The following is a 20,990-nucleotide window of genomic DNA, read 5'->3' as shown; positions in this document are numbered from 1 at the left end:
AATTGACACCAGTTCATCAAATTAAGTAACTTGCAAGTTACGTTTCACTGCACACGTTTCTGTTGGTCATAGTATGTGGACAATATGTGAGAAGAAGGGACTGTTAGTGTGTTGATAATTCAGCAAGGGACTGGTTAACAGCATTGCTGGTTCTAAGGACAATTCCAAAAACTTTGTGCGTGCACAAGTGGTGGTTGATGGACTTGCTATATTCTCCGCAAGACTCTTCGATGGTGATTTTGCGCCTGCACAGTCGCAACAGATGGCTGCTGGCCGTCTCTACAAGGACTGCAGTGGGTCTGCACCTTTGATGACCCACCAATACCATTATTTCTACAAGGACTACAGTGGGTCTGCACCTCTGGTGGCCCACCAATACCGTAACCTCTACCAGGAATACAGTGGGTCTGCTCTGTGACGACCTACCTACCAATATTCTTCAAAACTTCGACTGACTCTGCTGTGGGTTTGCTCTGTTGTGGCCCATTACCTGTCTGCATGTCAAGCGAACCCGTGACGAAGAACACACCTTCTCTTCTCCTGCATTAATCTAATTTCTTAACGGTCCCAGATCGCCGAAAACAAGAATTGGACAACTGAGATTTTACAAGTGATCTCTCAAGTGTGAATGACACATCCCTGAAATCCATATCAATACTAATAGTATAAATGCGACAGTAACTCTGCCTGTTACGCTTTCACGACTAAACCGTTGATTTGATTTCGATAAAATTTGATGTGGAGATAGCTTGAACGCTGAGGAAGAACACAGGCTGCATTAGAAAATGTGTAGTACAACATATTTATTCAGCTGAAGAATACAACACGAAGTATGCATCATTAATTACTTTTTGAAAGCCATTTACTCTTTCACTTTTGAACTTTATCATATTTGTGAAGATGCTTTTATTTGATTGATACGTTCTACGTAATATGATTAAACGTAATCCGTACAATGCCGGTTCAGTTCTTGACGTGTTTAATCTATACTTCCATACTAATACCAATTTTATTAATTGCAAAAGTAACTCGTTACATCTTAAATCGCTCCAAAGCCGATTCCGATGGTATATAGCGTGGAGATAGCTTGAATACTGAGGAGTATATAGCGTGGAGATAGCTTGAATACTGAGGAATACCATTGGCTACTTCAGAAATTTGTATCTTTTTCAGTGTTATTAATACTTTTAAATATGGTACACCGATTCTTAGTGTGAATAAATTATTCCGTGACAGTGCAAATCGAATGTTACTGTGCGTGATGTTTGTAGTATTGAGTTCCTACTACACCTCGCGAAGCCGGAGAGTTTTGGTAGAGGTACAGCAACAAAATCGGATGGTAAGCCCGAGAACAAAATTTAAAACTATTACTATCAGCCTCGCAAACGGAAGTCTGATTTAGCGCACAGTTCTAAGAGAGCTCAAGCTGCGAAAGTTACTCAAATCCAACAAACCTCAGAGCAATCTCATGTCCGCTGGAGCTTGGATGCAGAACGTCAGCCGGCTGAAGAGCTAAAGAGACATTGGAAGTCACAAGCCCGTCGCATTTTAGAGACTGAGCGTCACGCGACTTTTACAGCTGCCAAGACGCTTGAAGACTCCCAACGACGGCGACATTTAACGGCTGTACAACAAAGAGAGAGTCGTGTCTTTACGTGTGGAACGTGGGAGTGGCTTTTGGTGAGGCTGCATTTGATTATGAGTAACTGACTAAGTTAATCAGAAAACTCTAAACCTGCACGAATGTAATGAAACGTGGCACTTATCTAAAATTACAAAATATAATGCATGCTTTCAGATTCGACAAGCAGCAAAATAATAGAACCCACATTCATTATGTATCTATATACCGGCACTATATACATTTTTTTTTTTTTTTTTTTTTTTTTTTTTTTTTTTTTACATGCGCCTCTGCACCACTATATACGCAGACTTCTCGTGAAATTACTAGCTTGCTTACTCGCTCAGCATCACTCATCATAAGAAAACTATTGGTATACGAGCGAAGCGGCGGGTAACAGCTAGTTCTTTTAATAAATCTATCCTGCGTCTGCCAGCCTAACGCCTAGGCTTACGAGCTCGTTACATCTTAAATCGCTCCAAACTGATACTTGTATTTACTTGAACGTTTCACTAACTCCAGTGACATAACCGATCGCGTAACTAACAATATAGGACCTTTTCTGTGTATTTGTGTGAATTACATTACATTTATTCACGGCGAGAGTAAGCGACTGACTTAACCAAGTGCTGATCCATCTTCCAGGTCCCACTTCATTTCGTCAAAAATTTCTTAACTACGTTGCCTCCAAGTAGGTAACTCCGTCGTCTGCGAACAGACTCAGAGAGATAGATGTAGTTAATCAGTAAGGTCATACACGGTCAATCAAGGGATTCTAAGGGATAAATAAAGACCGACACAACGACCTAGTGCATTGTTGGTAGACGACATTAAGAAAATTATAATGCTACATATCAAAATCCTAATGCACCGAAAAATACAATGTTGTATTGTATTCAGCAGTGGGTGTAAATTGGTGGTGGTGGTGGTGGTGGTGGTGGTGTATAAATACAGAACTGTGGCGGTAAAATCAAATCACACTACCTTGAGGCACGCCAGACGCCACCTTCGTTTCGGACTTGCTTTCCCATTAAGAAGATCGTACTGAAATTTGTTCGTTAGGAAGTCTTCGCCCAGTAGTAATATCTATTTGATTAATCTATACGCTTACATTCTGTTTAGTAGGGGGCAATCAAAACTGAATCTAACTGTTTCTGGAATACGAGAGGCACTGAATCAAAATCACCATCGGCATCTACTGCCGTCGGTATCCCATGAACGAACAGGAAGGATTCATCGAGATCTTTAGTCGCGGAAACCATGTTAATTCCTACACAGGAGTTTACCGGCCTTCAGTAAGTCATCACACCCGAGTCTTAAGTAAACGCAGCTGACGACCTCCTAATTGGAAATAAGATGTCTTTCATGAAATTTATGCAAGCTGCGGAGCACCTTAAATCAAAAATACTGAACGGTTTTAAGCTTGCGCTAATCGGCACATCAGCGCTAATAACTCTTCAATCGCTTGAACTTACTTTCTTCTGGACAGCTGATGAATTTGACGAACTGCAGCAAGGTAAGCGGTGAAAGGCGACGGGCATACTTTTTATTTCCGTAGGCTCTCTGACGTAGCCATTCTGTACATTCGAGTCTCAAAATACCGACTAGTAAATGGACGCAGTCGAACCAGTTCGAAATGAAACGACTGATTATTACAGCATTTACGTCGTAAACATTACGGATGTTGTCTTGTGACGTAATATTTGCCGCAAAAGGTGTTTGTGTGTGTGTGTGTGTGTGTGTGTGTGTGTGTGTGTGTGTCAGAAATACGGTCTCCTGACCATGATGGCACAGCTCTTTGTTTCCGAAGAGTGAAGCTAAATAACCTTACTGTTATAAGAACTACATTCTCAAAACTAAGGAGTTGCATTTGAGAGGAAGAAATGAGAAACCATTAACATCCTATCGACATGAGGCGACTGTAGTTACAGCTCAGCTGCATAGGGATTGTGTAAGAAATAGGCTGTGGCGTTATCGAAAACGCGAAGGCATCGCCACATCTCTCCCAGAAATCTCTTTTTAGTACGACTTCGCCTTCTGTTGGCCATACTTGTCGTAGTCAGCATGTTACCTAATGGGTACACTAGAAGAGGAGAATTTTTCGTATTACGAGAAAAGCAGTTGACGGAGCCACAGTCTCACCTCTGCTTGCACCGTTACATTATTATCGAAGTGAATTCCTTGAAGGTGTTCTTTCATGTTATGGAAACAGATGGAAATCTGATGGGGCCAAGTCGGGACTGTATGGAGGATGATCGATAACACTGAACACAAGGCGTTGGATTGTTGCAAATGTCGCAGCGCTCGTGTGAGGGTCTGGCATTCTTCGAATTCGAAACTCGATTACAGCATGCTGTTTCTCACGCTCCGACATAGGTAAGTTACACACCGCCATGTTACACACTAAAATTCGGAGCCCCTCTAGCGACAGAGGGCTGCAGAAGGCTTTAAGAGCTTTTACTTAAATAGTTCGGAGGAAGCACTTTGCTACACGCCCGCGTAGATCGCGCAGAAGCGGTGAAGCATCCCATCAGACGTAGCAAGTCGACATCGGCATTTGGAAGGAGAGAAGACGGTGAATTTAGAAGACGAGCCAACCATTAACTATATACTAAGATAAAGAGAATCTCGGACATCATCAGCAAAGGAGCGTCTTCTTCGGACACATCCTTAGAAAGGACCACGGCAGGTTAACACAGCAAATGATACGGCTTCTGGTGAACAAGAGACCCAAAGTACGCTGGATCCACGAGATACAAAGGGATCTTTAACAAATGAGAATGCAGGATATACAACAGGGTGACTTTTAAATAAAAAAAATTCAGACTCTAACCGATTTCGAGGATGGTTCAAATGGCTCTAAGCACTATGAGACTTAACATCTGTGGTCATCACACCCCTAGACGTAGAACTACTGAAACCTAACTAACCTAAGGACATCACACACATCCATGCCTGAGGCAGGATTCGAAACAGCGACCGTAGCAACAGCGCGGTTCCGGACTGAAGCGCCTAGAACCACTCGGCCACAGCGCGGACAGTACTAGAACCAGAACAAGATGATCGTGGACAGAAGAACGAAGAAGGTTGCAAAGTATGATAACGAAAGAATACTGGGCAAAGAGAAAGACCAAAAGAAACGTAGCTGACTCGAATTAACGCGGTCCTCAGATGGGCAAAACTAAAAAGACGACGAAGAACGAGCGATTTCCTGTGTTGTAACCTCCGCCCACCGTCCTCAGTCTCCTAACTAGTCATACAGTATATAACTCCGCTGTAGGTAGGTATAAACCGTTAGTTTCCCACGGACGACGCTGAGAAATAGATTAATTCAGTTTCCTAGGGATCGTGCATAACGGAAATTAGGATGAAATCGAACAAACAGAGCAACATTAAACAATGTTTCACTATTTGGACTGTCCTCTCGATCTCAAGGAGAAAGGTATACTTCCTAATTAGATTTACACAATTTAATATAGTTTTGTGAGTCTAAATTGGCTGTTTACATTACCTCCGTTTTGCAGTCATGTAGTGAATTGTTCCAGCTCATGATAATATGTTTCTTAGAGTGCAGATCAGTAAATAACTCATCACTAATAAAAATGGTCTCCTCAATTGATCCGCTATCGTAAAAAAAACCTAATCTCATTCGCCATACTGTATTATTCTCAACTACCTGCCTATAATCAAACCCTTACTTTCTTTTTGCTAGCGATTAACTGGAAGAAAGTCTTCCGTTAGACATTACATTACACTGCGTTGTCGATCAGATCGGCCGCCACTTCCTGAGCAAGTGGAAGTCCTTCTGGCAGAATAAGCTGAACGCCCAGGCGAGAGACAATAGCGCCCACGAGATCTCGCGGTAACTGAAGCGTGAAAACGAACTAACGCGCTCCGTAATTCACGGTTTGGAACGCCCTCCCTGCTCAGTATTCACAAGGTCTTGTAGGCAAACAAGTAGGGTACTCAAGGACGCACCTCAAAGGCTCGGCATGTGTGGACCGAACGTCTCGTTGATATATAGACAATGTAACGTAGCTCGAACATGCTACTGTGCTGACCGCTCAACCAAGTTAATTACAAGAGACAAATTAAATGCAAATGTGCTCGATCACTTGTTAACGGACATACTCGTATTCGTGCATTTACAGGGGGTTAATGGTCTATTGTCCTCCATTGCCAACGTCCCTAGCAGACTCTAGCGTTCGACCCGAGAGTTGCTGATTCCAATTCTGGTAGTGGATGAAAATTTAGTCAGTAATATTTAACCGGCAAGGGGTGGAAAGAAGCTGCTGCAATCAAAGCAGCATTTCCAGTACATTCTTATCGTGCTTCCAAAGCTAATTAAATATTCTTGGACTGTACATCCGTCAAATACAACTAACAAGAATCACACATAAACAGGTGCAGACGACACCGGTAAACTCAGAAGTAATTTCTATATATCTTGTTATGTTCCTTTGCCAGTAATTCTACGTCAGATTTTTCTTGCGATTAACTACATATTACACTGGTGTTCAAAACTTAAAGACGAAAGTAATATTCGCATGATGTACCACTGCCAAGTAACACTGCTCGATGAAACTGAAAGCACACGCGAAAAGAGTTGCTACAGTATAGTACAGAAGGTAACTGAAACAAGTACGCAATGTGACGGACAGAAATAACACTTTTATTCAAAGGTAATAACAACACTGAAGTGACAGCGATTTATGATGGGGGCCTGGACATTACAAAGGACGGGACACTGTTCTTTATAGGGCGTCTCATCACTACGGACAGCGATGCTGGTTCTGCAACGTGCGCCAATGTTGTCCACAAGGTCGGTAAGGAGTTCCTGTGGTACAGCGTTCCACTACTGCACCAGTGCGGCTGAAAACTGCTGGACGGTCGTTGGTGGACGTACTGCAGTACACAACCATACCGAGTCCTATTGTCTTGATGGCTTTTAAGTCGAGGGAAGTGCCAGATCAGTCATATCGCCGGATATATTCCGGTTCCAAGAGCTCCTCCACCTGCGCACATTTTCATCCATACAAATGAAGTCATAGACGAATGCAACACTGAAAAGATGCAGATAGGGAAGGAGTACAGTTTCACTACATCGGTGAGCAGTGTCTGTTCCATCTTCAAAGAATCGGAGGTCAGTAAGCTTATGCAACATTATGCCTCCCCACAGCACAACACCAGGACCACCAAAACAATCACGTTCGACAACGGTCCTGGGTGTATTACGTCTTCCCGTCTCTCGTCACGTGAGGATACGTCCAGATTCACTACTGAGACTCAAAAAATGGCTCAAATGGCTCTAACCACTATGGGACTTAACTTCTGAGGTCATCAGTCTCCTAGGGCTCAGAACTACTTAAACCTAACTAACCCAAGGACATCACACACATCCAAGCTCGAGGCAGGATTCGAACCTGCAACCGTAGCGGTCGCACGGTTCCAGACTGTAGCGCCTAGAACCGCTCGGCCACTCCGGCCGCCTACTGAGACTGAATCTGCTCTCATCTGAGAAGAGCACACGACGTCAGTCCTCATTGGTCCAGTCCTTACGCTCTCGGCACCATCGCAAACACTGCGGGTTTCAACCAAACGCAACCTAGTGGTCGTGGGGCAAGGCGGCCACTCCCATGCTATCGCCTTGCCACTGCGGAGCGTGATATTGTGTGGCCTAAAGTCCTGTTAACTGTGGTTGCAATTCCACCCGGTGTTTAACGTGAGTCGCTTCTTGCCTACTGTACAATGAAGCGGTCATCTGCTAGTGGTCGACCACCTCCTCTCCTTCGGACAGCAGTGCCTGTGGTTCGGATCGCCCCCTCGCACCTCAAAGAATGCTGTGAGAAATGTCAGACTCGCGGTCTACACTCGTCACACTTGGTCCTTCTTCGAGTTTCCCGACGATTCCTCTAGGCCATTTTGTAACGAAGAACACCAGCACAGTGCATTATAACTGCCTGCGGATTGACACACTATGTCTTTTACCGTTCCTTGAACTGCCTCGTGCTGTGGGGCACTCCATTTGGCTCTATACTCACGCTGACCTTACGGCATGTGACGTCCAGCACTCTGTGAACGACAGAGACATCACCGCTTATAAGCTTCCGCACTTTCATTCATTTCCAACGAGTGGTTTATTTGTAGTGTTACATTATCTATCTCGTCCTTGAGGTTTGCAGAGCAGCTTATGCCACTCTGCTTAAACGATTTGTATCACTTTCTACGAACCGAAACAAGACGTCTGACACAACTACCACATTGCATGGGTGGCTAACATCTACATTTACGTTAAAGCATTTCTCAGTGTTTCCATATTTTTGTCGAGCCCCAGTACATTCTACAGTTGGCAAGACTTCACTTCAGTCACAAACAGTTTAATATGGTGGACGTGTGTGTGTCTGTGTGTGTGTGTGTGTGTGTGTGTGTGGTTTGTGCTCTGTGCTAAAAATTATGTTCAATGATGGAGACAGAAAAATAGCTTCACCGACAGTAGAGCAAGGGCATACGTAGAACAATACGAACACACACAGTAAGTCATAAAGTATATACTAAACAAAAGCTCGCCAGATCAGAACTGCTTATGGCTAACATGAATAACAGAATATGTAAGCTGAAAGCGCTGCACTGAAACAAACATGTACGTATATTTCAGGGCCGATGCTTTGAGGGAGTGAGGCGTAACATGTCTAGCAAAACAAATACTTCCGTTACTCAGTTGTATACAGACGGTCCTAACCTAAAAATTATCAACACGATCTTCCATAGTAATGCGTAATTTCTTGTTGGGGACCTCAAAAATTTAAAGTGTGCATCACGAAAGAGGCTACGAAGGGGCCAAACAACAATGTGAAATGTATAGGTCGACGCGACTGACGATTACAATAGAACACAGAAAAGCACTGCCATGTACTTAGTGACAAAACCAACAACCGACTCTCAATAAAAGCAGAATGGAAGAATGCAAACAAAACAATTTACCGCAACGACAGGTTAAGATACCATTCCGCCAGCAGATATATCTCACTTCTGTTCTTCGTGAACGGTCGTGTTAGATGAAGATGGGAGTGGTGTAATTCCCCGAACCCTTGCGTCTTAATTGGACGAGAAAAATACGTCAGAACAACATTTAATGGTTCAGAGTCTGCCTCCAATGACAATAAATTAGGTACACGCAGAAAATAGAACGCCGCGACGTCGTATCGTGTTGTTTTGTTTTGCACCTGACAATCTGAAGGAAATTGTTTCCCGTCTGCGCCGTGGCACGCGTCCAGCAGCCGTTCTGCACAATGGACTCCGGTACTCCAAACACACATACACACATATAAAAAAAACGAGCCGATCGGGTTGGCACACAGTAGCTGGGCTACCGCAACGCGCGGCGCACGTATTTAAAACAGGTTTGCGAGCAGCGGGGAAGGACGCGCGGCCTTGGCGCCGGCTCGCTGGGTGGCTGGCCGGCCCGCGCCTCGCCTCGCAGCGGTGACGCCATTTCCTGTCCTTCCCTCCCCCGAGCCCGACGCTGGATTTATTGGCTGTCGGAACGGGCTCGATGCTTATCGCGGCCACGCACCGCCTTCCTGGAATGCCGGCTCTCGACTCCCCCGAAAGCCGGCACGAACAGCGTCGGGTGCGCGCTCCGCTCTGCGAATTTTCTCATTGTCGTCATGCCTGCCCTGAAGTGCGTAGGACGGCGAAACCAACAATACGTGTCTCATAGCGCCCCCATACACAGGCAGTCTCGTCTGCCAACTCGCTCGACGAGCAGGTCTACCCTGACCCGTCCGTCTGTGTCTGTGTGTGTGTGTGTGTGTGTGTGGGTGGGCGTTGGGTTCGCGGTCGGGTTCACGGGTCAGGCCCGTCGGTTCGACCGCCGAACCTGCCAGCCTACACTCCAGTTAGCGCAGACAGACAGAGTCCGCAGACCCGCTCGCCTACCCATTTGCACCTGTGATTGTTTGGCGATGCTATCTGCGTGCATTGAAGGAGTATGTGCGCTGGCAGGTAGAGATTCGCTGGTCGAACCGATGGAACCCAACCGAGGACCCGACAGCGAACCCATCATCGCACACAAGCTAACGGGTCAAGGGAGACCCGCTCAGCGCACGAGTCGGCAGACTGGTCTGCCTCTCTATGGGGTCCTTTTAGTCGCCGTTTCCATTGAGCCGATACGGGTCATCCATAAATTATGTGACACGGACTTCATTATTTATGGAATCGCGACTCCATGTCACATGTCGTCACATTTTTGTGATCCCCTCCCCTCGTGCCGGACGGGGTGGCCGAGCGGATCTAGGCGTTTCAGTCTGGAACCGCGCGACCGCTATGGTCGAAGGTTCGAATCCTGCCTCGGGCATGGATGTGTGTGATGTCCTTAGGTTAGTTAGGTTTAAGTAGTTCTAAGTTCTAGGGGACTGATGACCTCAGAAGTTCAGTGCCATAGTGCTCAGAGCCATTTGAACCCTCGCCTGGTGTGACGTGACATATTTTGCAGTTTTAAATTTAGAAATCTTAAAGTAAAACATCACTTCCAAAAGTATTTTATGTATTTGTATACAAAGTCTTTTTTGCATAGAATCAATACGATACAAAATTTAATCATTTGTGTCCATTGACTTTGAGCCCGTTCCTTTATATTATTTGTGATTGGCACAGCAGTCACTTTGTTCTCGATTTGGATAACGTTAGGAACATTCAATACGTCAACATCATCTTCATTAAACCATATAGCATCGTAATCGCATATCAAACAAAGAACTTCCCTGGCACGTCCAGCTGCAATTCTTTGATGATGACTGTTAGTGATGGGCAAAGCCTATTATGTGATTACTTGTGCTGGTTAGTGCCTTTGCATGACTGAAACTACAGGCCACAAATTCCCATACTTTGCTTCAAATAAGTACGCCTCGACACTAGGGCAATAGTCATCGTACGGAACTTGCCTCAAATGTGATAACGCTTGGAGATCCAAAGATAGCTGTAGTAACAGTGGAGCAAATATAGCTTCAGAGTCGTCATTTCCTATTGGTACATACTTGTCTGAAACGTTTAATCAAAAGAGGTGGTGGTAAAAACCCCTCTCGAATAATCACCACAGGATAGAGCGTCTCACACTGCAACATGCGACACCCTCGCACTTTACAATTTGTAAAAATAATATTGCGATTTTTGTACGTGATTTGTGTACCAAGTAGCACCATTTTTCAATGTCCTAACCTATACGATACACAGTACGGTGTCTGTCGGCGTAGTGTATTCGGCAACCACAGGAAAGTCGTCTATGACCAGTAGCTCCAAATATTAGCCAGGATGATGCTTGCACCCTCACAGTTCCGTTTTTGTAGCTCCAAGTCAGTAGTTTCATTACTGGAATCACGTTGTCAACCGAAACTGTCATGTTTTAACACATTACCATTAAGTTCGCGCCTTACAGTCGCCATTTGTCGCCCCGCTCTATTAAATGCACTTCTTCCTGGAGCATTTGTGGCAACGGGAATAGCATCCAAGTCAAAATCTTTAAATTATTGTACAACTGAACTTTAATTCACTCGTATCGTCGATATTATCGGGACCACCATCGCAATTGAAAATAAACACGCATTTTACAAAACGTTCTTGAGTTCTCATTAACTTTTTTACAGCTGGAAATTCAGAAAGTTTATGCACGTCTGTGGATTAGTCTCTGCTTTAGAGGAAGAATGTTTTCTACTACAAAACGCTACATATGTAAGCCCAGAGTGCGCCACAGCTTCCGGTTTCCCTTCGTCGTATTTCTGTATTGTAATACGTGCATAGACAGAGGAAATAAGTTTATGTTTCTCAGCGAAATCAAGATCCAGTAATTTTACACAGTAGTCAAGGTGCATTAAAATTGGTGCTTGGGCCTTTGCTGCTGTAAATTCAATGCCATACGTGCTTTGTCATCCACAGATAAAAAGAATACTTGACCACAATCCAAAATTGGAGCTAACGATTCAAGGTTTCTTATAGCGGCTGTACAGAATTTTCCATCTGTATGCTTTACATGAAGCGTAGAGTCTGGTTTGCACAATTTAACAGCAACAGTTACTACTTTTTTTCACCCTGCATTGACTCGTATTAAATATACCATGATCGACCTGTAGTATAGCTTTGTTTACACAGTTCGGTAGCACCTGCTGCTAAGTCGGAATTATTTTCACAAATATCTAGATTTTTTTGTTTTTTAGAATCACGACTTTTTTATGTTGTTCGGCTGTGCTGATCTATCTCTTCAGTATGTTTCTTTCCTGTGTTAAATGTCTTTCCATAATGCTGGTATTCTTTTTTTTGCTTCATCTGTTGCCATGCTAACGTCGCGTGCTAATAGCAAGCTACTGAGATGAAATTCTAGCACTATAATTTTATTCCTAAAAGTGTTCTGACTAGGAGTTGATATAGGTACTGTCTGAGGTAAGTGGTTCCCACCTGGTTGCATACTAATATCTTCAGTGTCTTCTGATAAGTCCTGTTTGATTGCTTCCTGCCCGCATCTCGTGGTCGTGCGGTAGCGTTCTCGCTTCCCACGCCCGGGTTCCCGGGTTCGATTCCCGGCGGGGTCAGGGATTTTCTCTGCCTCGTGATGGCTGGGTGTTGTGTGATGTCCTTAGGTTAGTTAGGTTTAAGTAGTTCTAAGTTCTAGGGGACTGATGACCATCGAAGTTAAGTCCCATAGTGCTCAGAGCCATTTGAACCATTTGATTGCTTCCTGCAATTAAAAGTAAGCATGTAGAATGTTTGATACTGGTATTTCACACAATGTACGAGTATATGCAAAAACACTCTGAACAAGCTAGCTACATGACAGTGAGAACAGAACTGAAATCGACCCTCTACCTTCCGAGATTACCTCCAAAAGTCAGAGAGAAAGATGAAAGTTACCTGTCTGGGTTGTTCTATTTTCCAGGTTGCCACGGAACACTAAACATATTTTTTTGCGGTGGAGAACGAAATGTTAACGTAATATAAAATTCAAGCTTACTTTTTTGACCATGCGCTCTAATTGCTTTCGCAGTTTCGGCGACGAAGCAATTTTCGAAGAAGATCTATAAGTTTCCTTGTCTTCTTCGTCGTTTATTTGCAATTGCTTGACTTTTGAATCCACTTCACGTTCAACACTCTCAGAACTTTTCAAGCTTCGGGATAAGGTGTTTACTTCATGTTGCATATCTTGTTTATTTTATCAGCATAAGCTGCACAGTACTCATCATATAGTTTGCGGTAAAGAATTCCTAATCATTTTTTAATCATTTTAAATTTGTTAGATAAATTGAAAATCACAAAATAGTAGAATCAAGAAAAAGTTTCCATCACTAAACCAAAGTCAGGTTTCGACTGAATGATATACACAACTGAACACAGACGAAATCAGAGTGGTGGCGGTTTTTGTCAAAGCCTCAAAGGTGGTACTGGCCTTTCGGCGTATATCTAAGGCGACCAATGCAGACAACGTAGCTACAGCGAGCGTGAACAGCAGACACACTGCGCGGCCGCCACGTGCCAAAAAGTGATACAAGCAAATTTAAATCTTAGTAAATAATGATGATGATGAAATTGGTAAGTGACTTAACTGGTTCATCGGAGGAGACAGTGATAAAAACACTGCCGCGCGGGATCAGCCGAGCGGTCTCAGGCGCTGCAGTCATGGACTGTGCGGCTCGTCCCGGAGGAGGTTCGAGTCCTCCCTCGGGAATGGGTGTGTGTGTGTGTTTGTCCTTAGGATAATTTAGGTTAAGTAGTGTGTAAGCTTAGGGACTGATGACCTTAGCAGTTACGTCCCATAAGATTTCACACACATTTGAACATTTTTTGATGAAAACACTAATTTGATTCTCGGTCGTCCCGCCAGGTGCAACATGGAGAGCTGGTGGCTCGGCAGCTTCTGTCGCACGATACACGGAGAGGTAAAGTTTCAAGTCATCCAGCGTAGAAAAAAATTGTATGTGTAGTTTATTTATCACGAAAAGTTTTAATTTCCGCTATGCAGTCTTGCTCATTCGATTTTGAGGAAACTGTTCGATAGAACACTTTTTTTTGTCCGATATCACAGATTGATAATGAACTGGTTTTCGTTCTGCTATAGACCATAGTTACTGTAATACTTTAAGATTAATTAGAACACAGAGTATATTTTGAAAAGTTTACATTTAAAAACATAGTCGCTGGACAGTTTATGTTTGCTGTATTTTAGGCCGTACAATGCCATGTAGCTAGCATATCGAAATTATCTGGACAGGCATACCTCTTTCGGTGCTGGAGTAAATATTTGACACATTTGGAAGTGATTTTCAGCCCCTACGTGAAATAATAATGGAGACATCCAAACATTGGTGCATAAAGAATAAATAGGTGCCTTATATACTGAACTGAGTACGTGAACTACTTTTTGGACGAGTACCCTTTTCGTGCTTTTGGTTCAAAATGGCTCTGAGCACTACGTGACTTAACTTCTGTCATCAATCCCCTAGAACTTAGAACTACTTAAACCTAGCTAACCCAAGGACATCACACACATCCAAGCCCGAGGCAGCATTCGAACCTGCGACCGTAGCGGTCGCGCGCTTCCAGACAGTAGCGCCTAGAACCGCTCGGCCACCCCATCCGGCGGTGCTTTTGAAGAGTTACACGTCGAGCATATTGTATGTACTGTATGTACGCCAATGTTTGAATCTGTCAATTCGTTTTTCACACAGGAGCCTAAAGACGACGCTAATGAAGTGTCGAAATTGGTTGCTTAAATAATAGAAGAATTTAACAAGAATTACCGTTGTTATGCTTTTTCTAAGAGTTATCGATCAGCTGCAGTCCCGGATCCAGATCTATATGATGGATGTATAAAAACTAAATCTGGAAGTTGTCCGCGAGGAGGCTGGCAGGGATGCGCCACACGCGACACTACTGCCGCCTGTTGTTTCCAGTGTTCCTTGTGGGGTTTAAAATGGTTCAAATGGCTCTGAGCACTATGGGACTTAACATCTGAGGTCATCAGTCACCTAGAACTCAGAACTACTTAAATCTAACTAACCTAAGGACATCACACACATCCATGCCCAAAGCAGGATTCGAACCTGCGACCGTAGCAGTCGCGCGGTTCCGGACTGAAGCGCCTAGAACCGCTTGGCCACCGCGGCCGGCGTTCCTTGTGGCATGGCTTCTGTGGGAGGACTTAGAGTAGCACGAATAGCCGTGCGATCTATATTACAACGTGTCGTATCACATCAGTAAAAACTGCGTCTTACTGGGCAAACCTACGTTTTTAGCATTTGTAGAGTTAGAGAAAGCTTTTGACAATGTCGACTGGAATACTCTCTTTCAAATTCTAAAGGTGGCAGGGGTAAAATACAGGGAGCGAAAGGCTATTTACAATTAGTGTAGAAACCAGATGGCAGTTATAAGAGTAGACGGACATGAAAAGGAAGCAGCGGTTGGGAAGGGAGTGAGACAGCAGTGCAGGCTCTCCCCGATGTTATTCAATATGTATATTGAGCAAGCAGTAAAGGAAACGAAAGAAAAATTCAGAGTAGGTATTAAAATCCATGGAAAAGAAATAAAAACTTTGAGGTTCTCCGATGACATTGTAATTCTGTCAGAGACAGCAAAGGACTTAGAAGAGCAGTTGAACGGAATGGATAGTGTCTTGAAGGGAGTATATAAGATGAACATCAACAAAAGCAAAACGAGGATAATGGAATGTAGTCGAATTTAGTCGGGTGATGCTGAGAGAATTAGATTAGGAAATGAGACACTTAAAATAGTAAAAGAGTTTTGCTATTTGAGAAGCAAAGTAACTGATCATGGTCGAAGTAGAGAGAATATAAAATGCAGACTGGCAATGGCAATGAAAGTGTTTCTGAAGAAGAGAAATTTTTTAACATCGAGCATAGATTTAAGTGTCAGGAAGTCGTTTCCGAAGGTATGTGGACGATAAATAGTTTACACAAGAAGAGAATAGACGCTTTCAAAATGTGGTGCTACAGAAGAATGTTGAAGATTAGATTGGTAGATCACATAACTAATGACGAGGTATTGAATAGAATTGGAGAGAAGAGGAGTTTGTGGCACAACTTGACAAGAAGAACGGATCGGTTGGTAGGACATGTTCTGAGGCATCAAGGGATCACAAATTTAGCATTGGAGGGCAGCGTGGAGGGTAAAAATCGTAGAGGGTGACCAAGAGATGAATACACTTAGCAGATTCAGAAGGATGTAGGTTGCAGTAAGTACTGGGAAATGAAGAAGCTTGCACAGGATAGAGTAGCATGGAGAGCTGCATCAAACCAGTCTCAGGACTGAAGACCACAACAACAACAACAACAACAACTGGGATTTAATTTGGCGGTCGCCAGAAGTGGAACTGGCGGGGAACCGGCAGGCGATAAAGGAGTCGACCGAGAAGATTTCACTACATCCACACGGACCGGGAACTGGACATTGACTGTCGTTGAGGACCATTTTCCGTTGTATTCAACTGGTCGCTAAACACATCTACTCTCTCTCTCTCCCAAACGTAACGACACAGCGAAGCAGTCGGGAGAAAGCATGGGGGATATGCATATGAGGAGACAGCAAGCGACTGGTGAATCTAACTCACGGTTTTCAGCATTTTCTGTGGTAGGCAGTCCAGCTGCCGATTAACAAGGGTCAATTCCACGTCAGTCTTCTACATATTTTCCCGGCCAATTGTATTTTGCCCATGCTGTGTAAGAGACGTGTAGGTAGACAAAGGGAAGGGCGCTCTTTTAGTGGAGGCGGCCGATGGCGATAGCCGTGCTGACGCCGCTGGGAGGGAGGAGGCAGGGGCGTCGCGTCGGTAAGTAATAGCGAAGGCCGCGGCGCGCGCCCGGGCCCGGGCGTCGCCGGCTGGCGGCTGGCGCTTCCTCGCGGGCCTTGATCCGCGCCCCGCCAGAGTCAAGGTGAGCCGAGCCGCCGCGCCGTGGTGCGGTGCGCTGCTCTGCGGCCCAAAGCGCGCCGGGCGCAGGCACCGGCCGCCGGCCGCTCCCTGCACTGGCCTCGGCGCAATTCAGACTTCGACACTCCTTCGGCGGTCGCCACTGTGGCACAAATACTGCCACACCCTGTACACCTACGTCAGACACCGCAACTGGACGGTACTTCTGGAACCCCCTTCCCTGTTTCAATAGCGTACCACCGTGGGAAGGACGATTGTCCGTAAGTCTCTGTATTAGCTCCAATTTCACGAATTTTTTCATCGTGGTCATTTCGCGAGATGTATGTGGCTGGAAGTAATATGCTTTACGACTCTTCCCACAAACTGATCTCTCGAAATTTCAAAAGCGAACCTCTCTCTGAAGCACAATACCTCCCTTGTAACGCCTGCCACAGGATTTTGTTGTGCATCTCTGTACTACTCGACTCCCAACCAAACGTCGATTGGTAACGAGACTTGCCGCTTTTACTAGGGTCTTTTTTATCTCTTCCATCAGTCCTACCTGGTAACGGTCCCTAATGTGAGCAATAATAAAGAGTCGGTCGAACAATCGCCTTTTATCTGACTTCTTTAGTGGATGAATAAGATTTCCTTAAGGTTCTTCCTGTAAATCTGAGTCTGGTATCTGCTTTTCCTATTATTTGATGTAAGTGATCATTCCACTTAAGGTCGTTCTGAATAGATGCTCCATGTTACGCTGATTTCTCTTTCCACCAATTTGTCAACAATAGTGTAGTAGTAGTATAGTAGTGAATTCCTTTCCCCCGTGTGTGTGTGTGTGTGTGTGTGTGTGCGTGTGTGTGTACGCAATATGTTACGTTTATTTACATTCAGAGTTAACTGCCATTCATCAATCCTCCCTGCGTCCTTCAACAAATCGTTACTGTTTCCTCGTTTTGCTACTTTCTTACAGCGACTACATCATCTGCGACAGTCTTAAAGATCTTCCCACGCTTCCCATAAGATTTCACACACATTTGAACATTTTTTGAGTACTCCGCAAATTACATTTGCCGATTTCGATCCATTAAGAGCGACGTGTTCAGTTCCATCTGCAAGGACGTCTCGAATCCAATCGCAAAACTGGTCCGATACTCGGTAAAATCGTATTTTCTTCACTGGACCGCAGTGTGCGACGGTGTCGAATGTCTTCCTGAAGTCAAGGAATGCGGCATCAACCTGAGCGCCGGCCGGCCGGCGTGGCCGTGCGGTTCTAGGCGCTACAGTCTGGAGACGAGCGACCGCTACGGTCGCAGGTTCGAATCCTGCCTCGGGCATGGATGTGTGTGATGTCCTTAGGTTAGTTAGGTATAAGTAGTTCTAAGTTCTACGGGACTGATGACCTGAGATGTTAAGTCCCATGGTGCTCAGAGCCATTTGAATCATTTTTGATTTCGCCGAAATTCCAGATTCGCCCCGACAAGTAAACGAAGAATGTTTTACACATGTGTCTCAGTAGCTTTCCCTGTGATCTCTTTCTGCTGCGCTGCTGTTTCAAATTCATCAAATGTTCTTGAACGATGTGATACAGAAAGAAAACTTGTAAGATATCGATGAAGAGCTCTCGGGTTTCCAGCCGGGTGTCTGTGTTAAAACTCCGCGAAGTTTCGATAAGTGTCATGCTCACCATCATCATCTGACCAAGACAGAGTGATGGGGAAATCGAGTGGGAATTACTGGGCGGAAAACTGTACCTTCGTACGCCTCGTGAGAGACTCGACGATACATCTGGGTAATCTTATATACATGCTAAGGAATTGTACGGTCTCCATGATGTATATGGCGTAGCAATAGTATAATATGGAAGGGAGAAGGGCATGAGTTACTTGTAGTGACACTAAGTGTTCGTCACCATACAGTTTTCAGTGGCCGTAGCTGTAGATGTAATCCGCAAAAATCCCAACATAACCTCGAAGGGTCATGGTGAGGTTCGTTTTAAGTGGGGTACCCCAATTTACACGACTGTGCAGATGCTCCCTCTTTCATAACCCGTTTTCGGTTCCTTCTTACTTACAATCGCATTATTTAGTGTTTGAACATCAACAGCTACAGATAGTGGTCAATTCCAGCACCGGAAAAAATCAACCACGATCGAGACGTTAAATATCGTTAGCAAATTGCGAAGCGTATATATTTAGGATCACCAATGACTAATTTCGATAGCAATAGGCGCAGGAAAACCGCCTCGATAACTGCCTTTCAGTACAACAGGCACGCAAACGACAAAAATTTCTAAACCCCTAAATGACGCTATAAAGGAGGAAAATGCGTGTTATGCAAGATATATTATTAACTGACGTTTTTGTACTACCCTTACGCTAGTGTATTTAGCAATAATGAACCGTCTCCAGCAATTACACATTTATTGCTTCTGCTGTTCAAATGGTTCAAATGGCTCTGAGCACTATGGGACTTAACTTCTGAGGTCATCAGTCCCCTAGAACTTAGAACTACTTTAACCTAACTAACCTGAGGACATCACATACACTCATGCCCGAGGCAGAATTCGAATCTGCGACCGTAGCGGCCGCGCGGTTCCAGACTGTAGCGCCTAGAACTGCTCGGTCAGCTTCTGCTGTGCGTGACATGTTGTAGAGGTAAACTTCGCACACATTCAAGGGCAAAAGTTCGTGTTACTGCGGGATTATTTGTGATCTCGTCGCGTGGCATATTCCAGTAGTTGACACTGTATCCTTTCAGCCGTTTGACTGGCGTCGGTGAAAACCTTCCACATTTACACTCTCGCTTCTCAGAACACGAAATTTTCATCAGATATGTGACTGTTATAGTTTAGGTCATCACAGAAGCCGATGGGTAATGAGTGATAGAAGAGTTGTGACACGCGGAAGCAGAAAATTCCTAAATGTATTCTTTGAAAACTAAATCCAGCTCCGAAATGAATCAAATGCAGTAACAACAAGAGAGTAGGGACAGTAGACGGGTTGTTGTTATTAAAAGTCCAAATGTACGTGGAAAGTCTCAAGATAAGGTATGTACTGTAAAGGAATCAAGTCACTGGGCTGCTGAGGTGCTGTGGCAGTAGCCGTGGCGACGGGGATCACATTGTGGCTCCGGGCCGGCGCTGCACAGCGGTCGCCCGTTCCGCGAACCACTCCGGAAACGACTGAGGCTGTGGAATGCCGAGATTGATTCCGCTTCTTATGCAACCAGGCCGCGGGATTACCTGCGATCTCGACGCGTGACACATTGCAGTAGGACGAGTTGATGAATGCGGCGACAGTTAAGCAATAATGAGAAGCCGTTTTTGTTAGTCGAGCCAAAGCATCATCGTGTCCATAACAGGGTGACCCGTACAGCGTTGCAAGCATTGGCAGCAAAGCAGCGAGCTAGGAAAGGAGGCGTTAGGCAGCGGCAAGTGAGAGCAGTACCAGTACGATACGTACATGCGGCTGTGGCTCGGTCATGAGCTCTCATGGCTGGTCCCGTCCCGCGGCGGACAGGTGCGGGCGCACAAAAACACTGGCACCGCCACAGCCACCGGCCCCAGCGTGGCGGCGCCTGGCCGCCTCCAGAGGAGGAGGCGTGGGGAGGGGGAGGGGGCGGGCAAGGACGCTCGCACTGCCGCCTTACGTAACGCCAAACCACCCACGCCGCCCCACCCCTCGCACCTCGCGCTCGCCGAATCTCGCATCTCGCACGCGGGGCTCCGATAAGTCTTTGCGATACGACGCTTCACGGCGGACGGACGCACGCGGAAGGGGTGCGCTGTACGTCTGAAGTATCGCAGCGGAAGCCTAGAGCTATCCAACACGCGGCCAGCATCGGCCAGACGACTGACATACTCTGCAACGCTCCTCTCGTCTGTACTCGGAACTTGAGTGGCGCAAAATGCTATTCGCGGCCGCGCACAGAATCCATATACTCTCCGGATGTACTGTACGCGGGACAAATTTCGTGACTTACTGCTCCCATTTGGGAACCTGCATATTGCGTGTAATTGCTACGTTACAAACTCAGTCTAAATTACGGTCACCAGGCTCGCTTAAAAGAACTTGTCTTCAGAACTTTAAAACCATCTATATCGTGGCGTAGGCAGTCATTCATAAATGTGAACCTCCTTTGCGAGCTGTCGACAAAAAGAATCTAGATTGATGCTCTAGAGGCTTAAATATAAAGGTGTTATGTAGCTGTGGCGTAGCAAAGTTGTTAATATACATTCCTGGCTTGCAGAACGTCGTAAGTTCTAATTCTATCAGGTGCTTTGAACTTTTTTACTTTACTATTAATTACCTGGAATAAATGTAATTCTCTTGTTTTTAATCCTTTATCTCATCATTTTCGTCGTCGTACGAAGTTCTTCAATTATTCTCATTATTTCTTCCAATCACCTTTTTTTTATTTCGAGTGATATCAATAATTTTTACTAATTAATTTCGATTTAAT

At 44.9% G+C, this 20,990-nt stretch overlaps 1 protein-coding gene across 2 annotated transcripts in view; it reads right to left on the bottom strand.

The window, feature by feature from the left end:
* LOC126457778 (probable ribonuclease ZC3H12D) overlaps positions 1–20,990 on the bottom strand; it is a 605,021-nt gene that overhangs the window by 141,907 nt on the left and 442,124 nt on the right. The window contains exon 1 of one of the 2 annotated variants that reach the window (XM_050094363.1): positions 19,991–20,026. The exons of the other annotated variant lie outside the window; for it this stretch is intronic. Coding sequence (XP_049950320.1) covers positions 19,991–20,011 — 21 coding nt within the window. The 5' untranslated portion in view covers positions 20,012–20,026. Of the gene's footprint in view, positions 1–19,990; positions 20,027–20,990 lie in introns of those variants that run through there. 2 annotated transcript variants of the gene reach the window in all.

Source organism: Schistocerca serialis, chromosome 2 (genome assembly GCF_023864345.2).
Source record: "Schistocerca serialis cubense isolate TAMUIC-IGC-003099 chromosome 2, iqSchSeri2.2, whole genome shotgun sequence".
Taxonomy (NCBI): domain Eukaryota; kingdom Metazoa; phylum Arthropoda; class Insecta; order Orthoptera; family Acrididae; genus Schistocerca; species Schistocerca serialis.
This window is presented reverse-complemented; position numbering and strand designations above follow the sequence as displayed.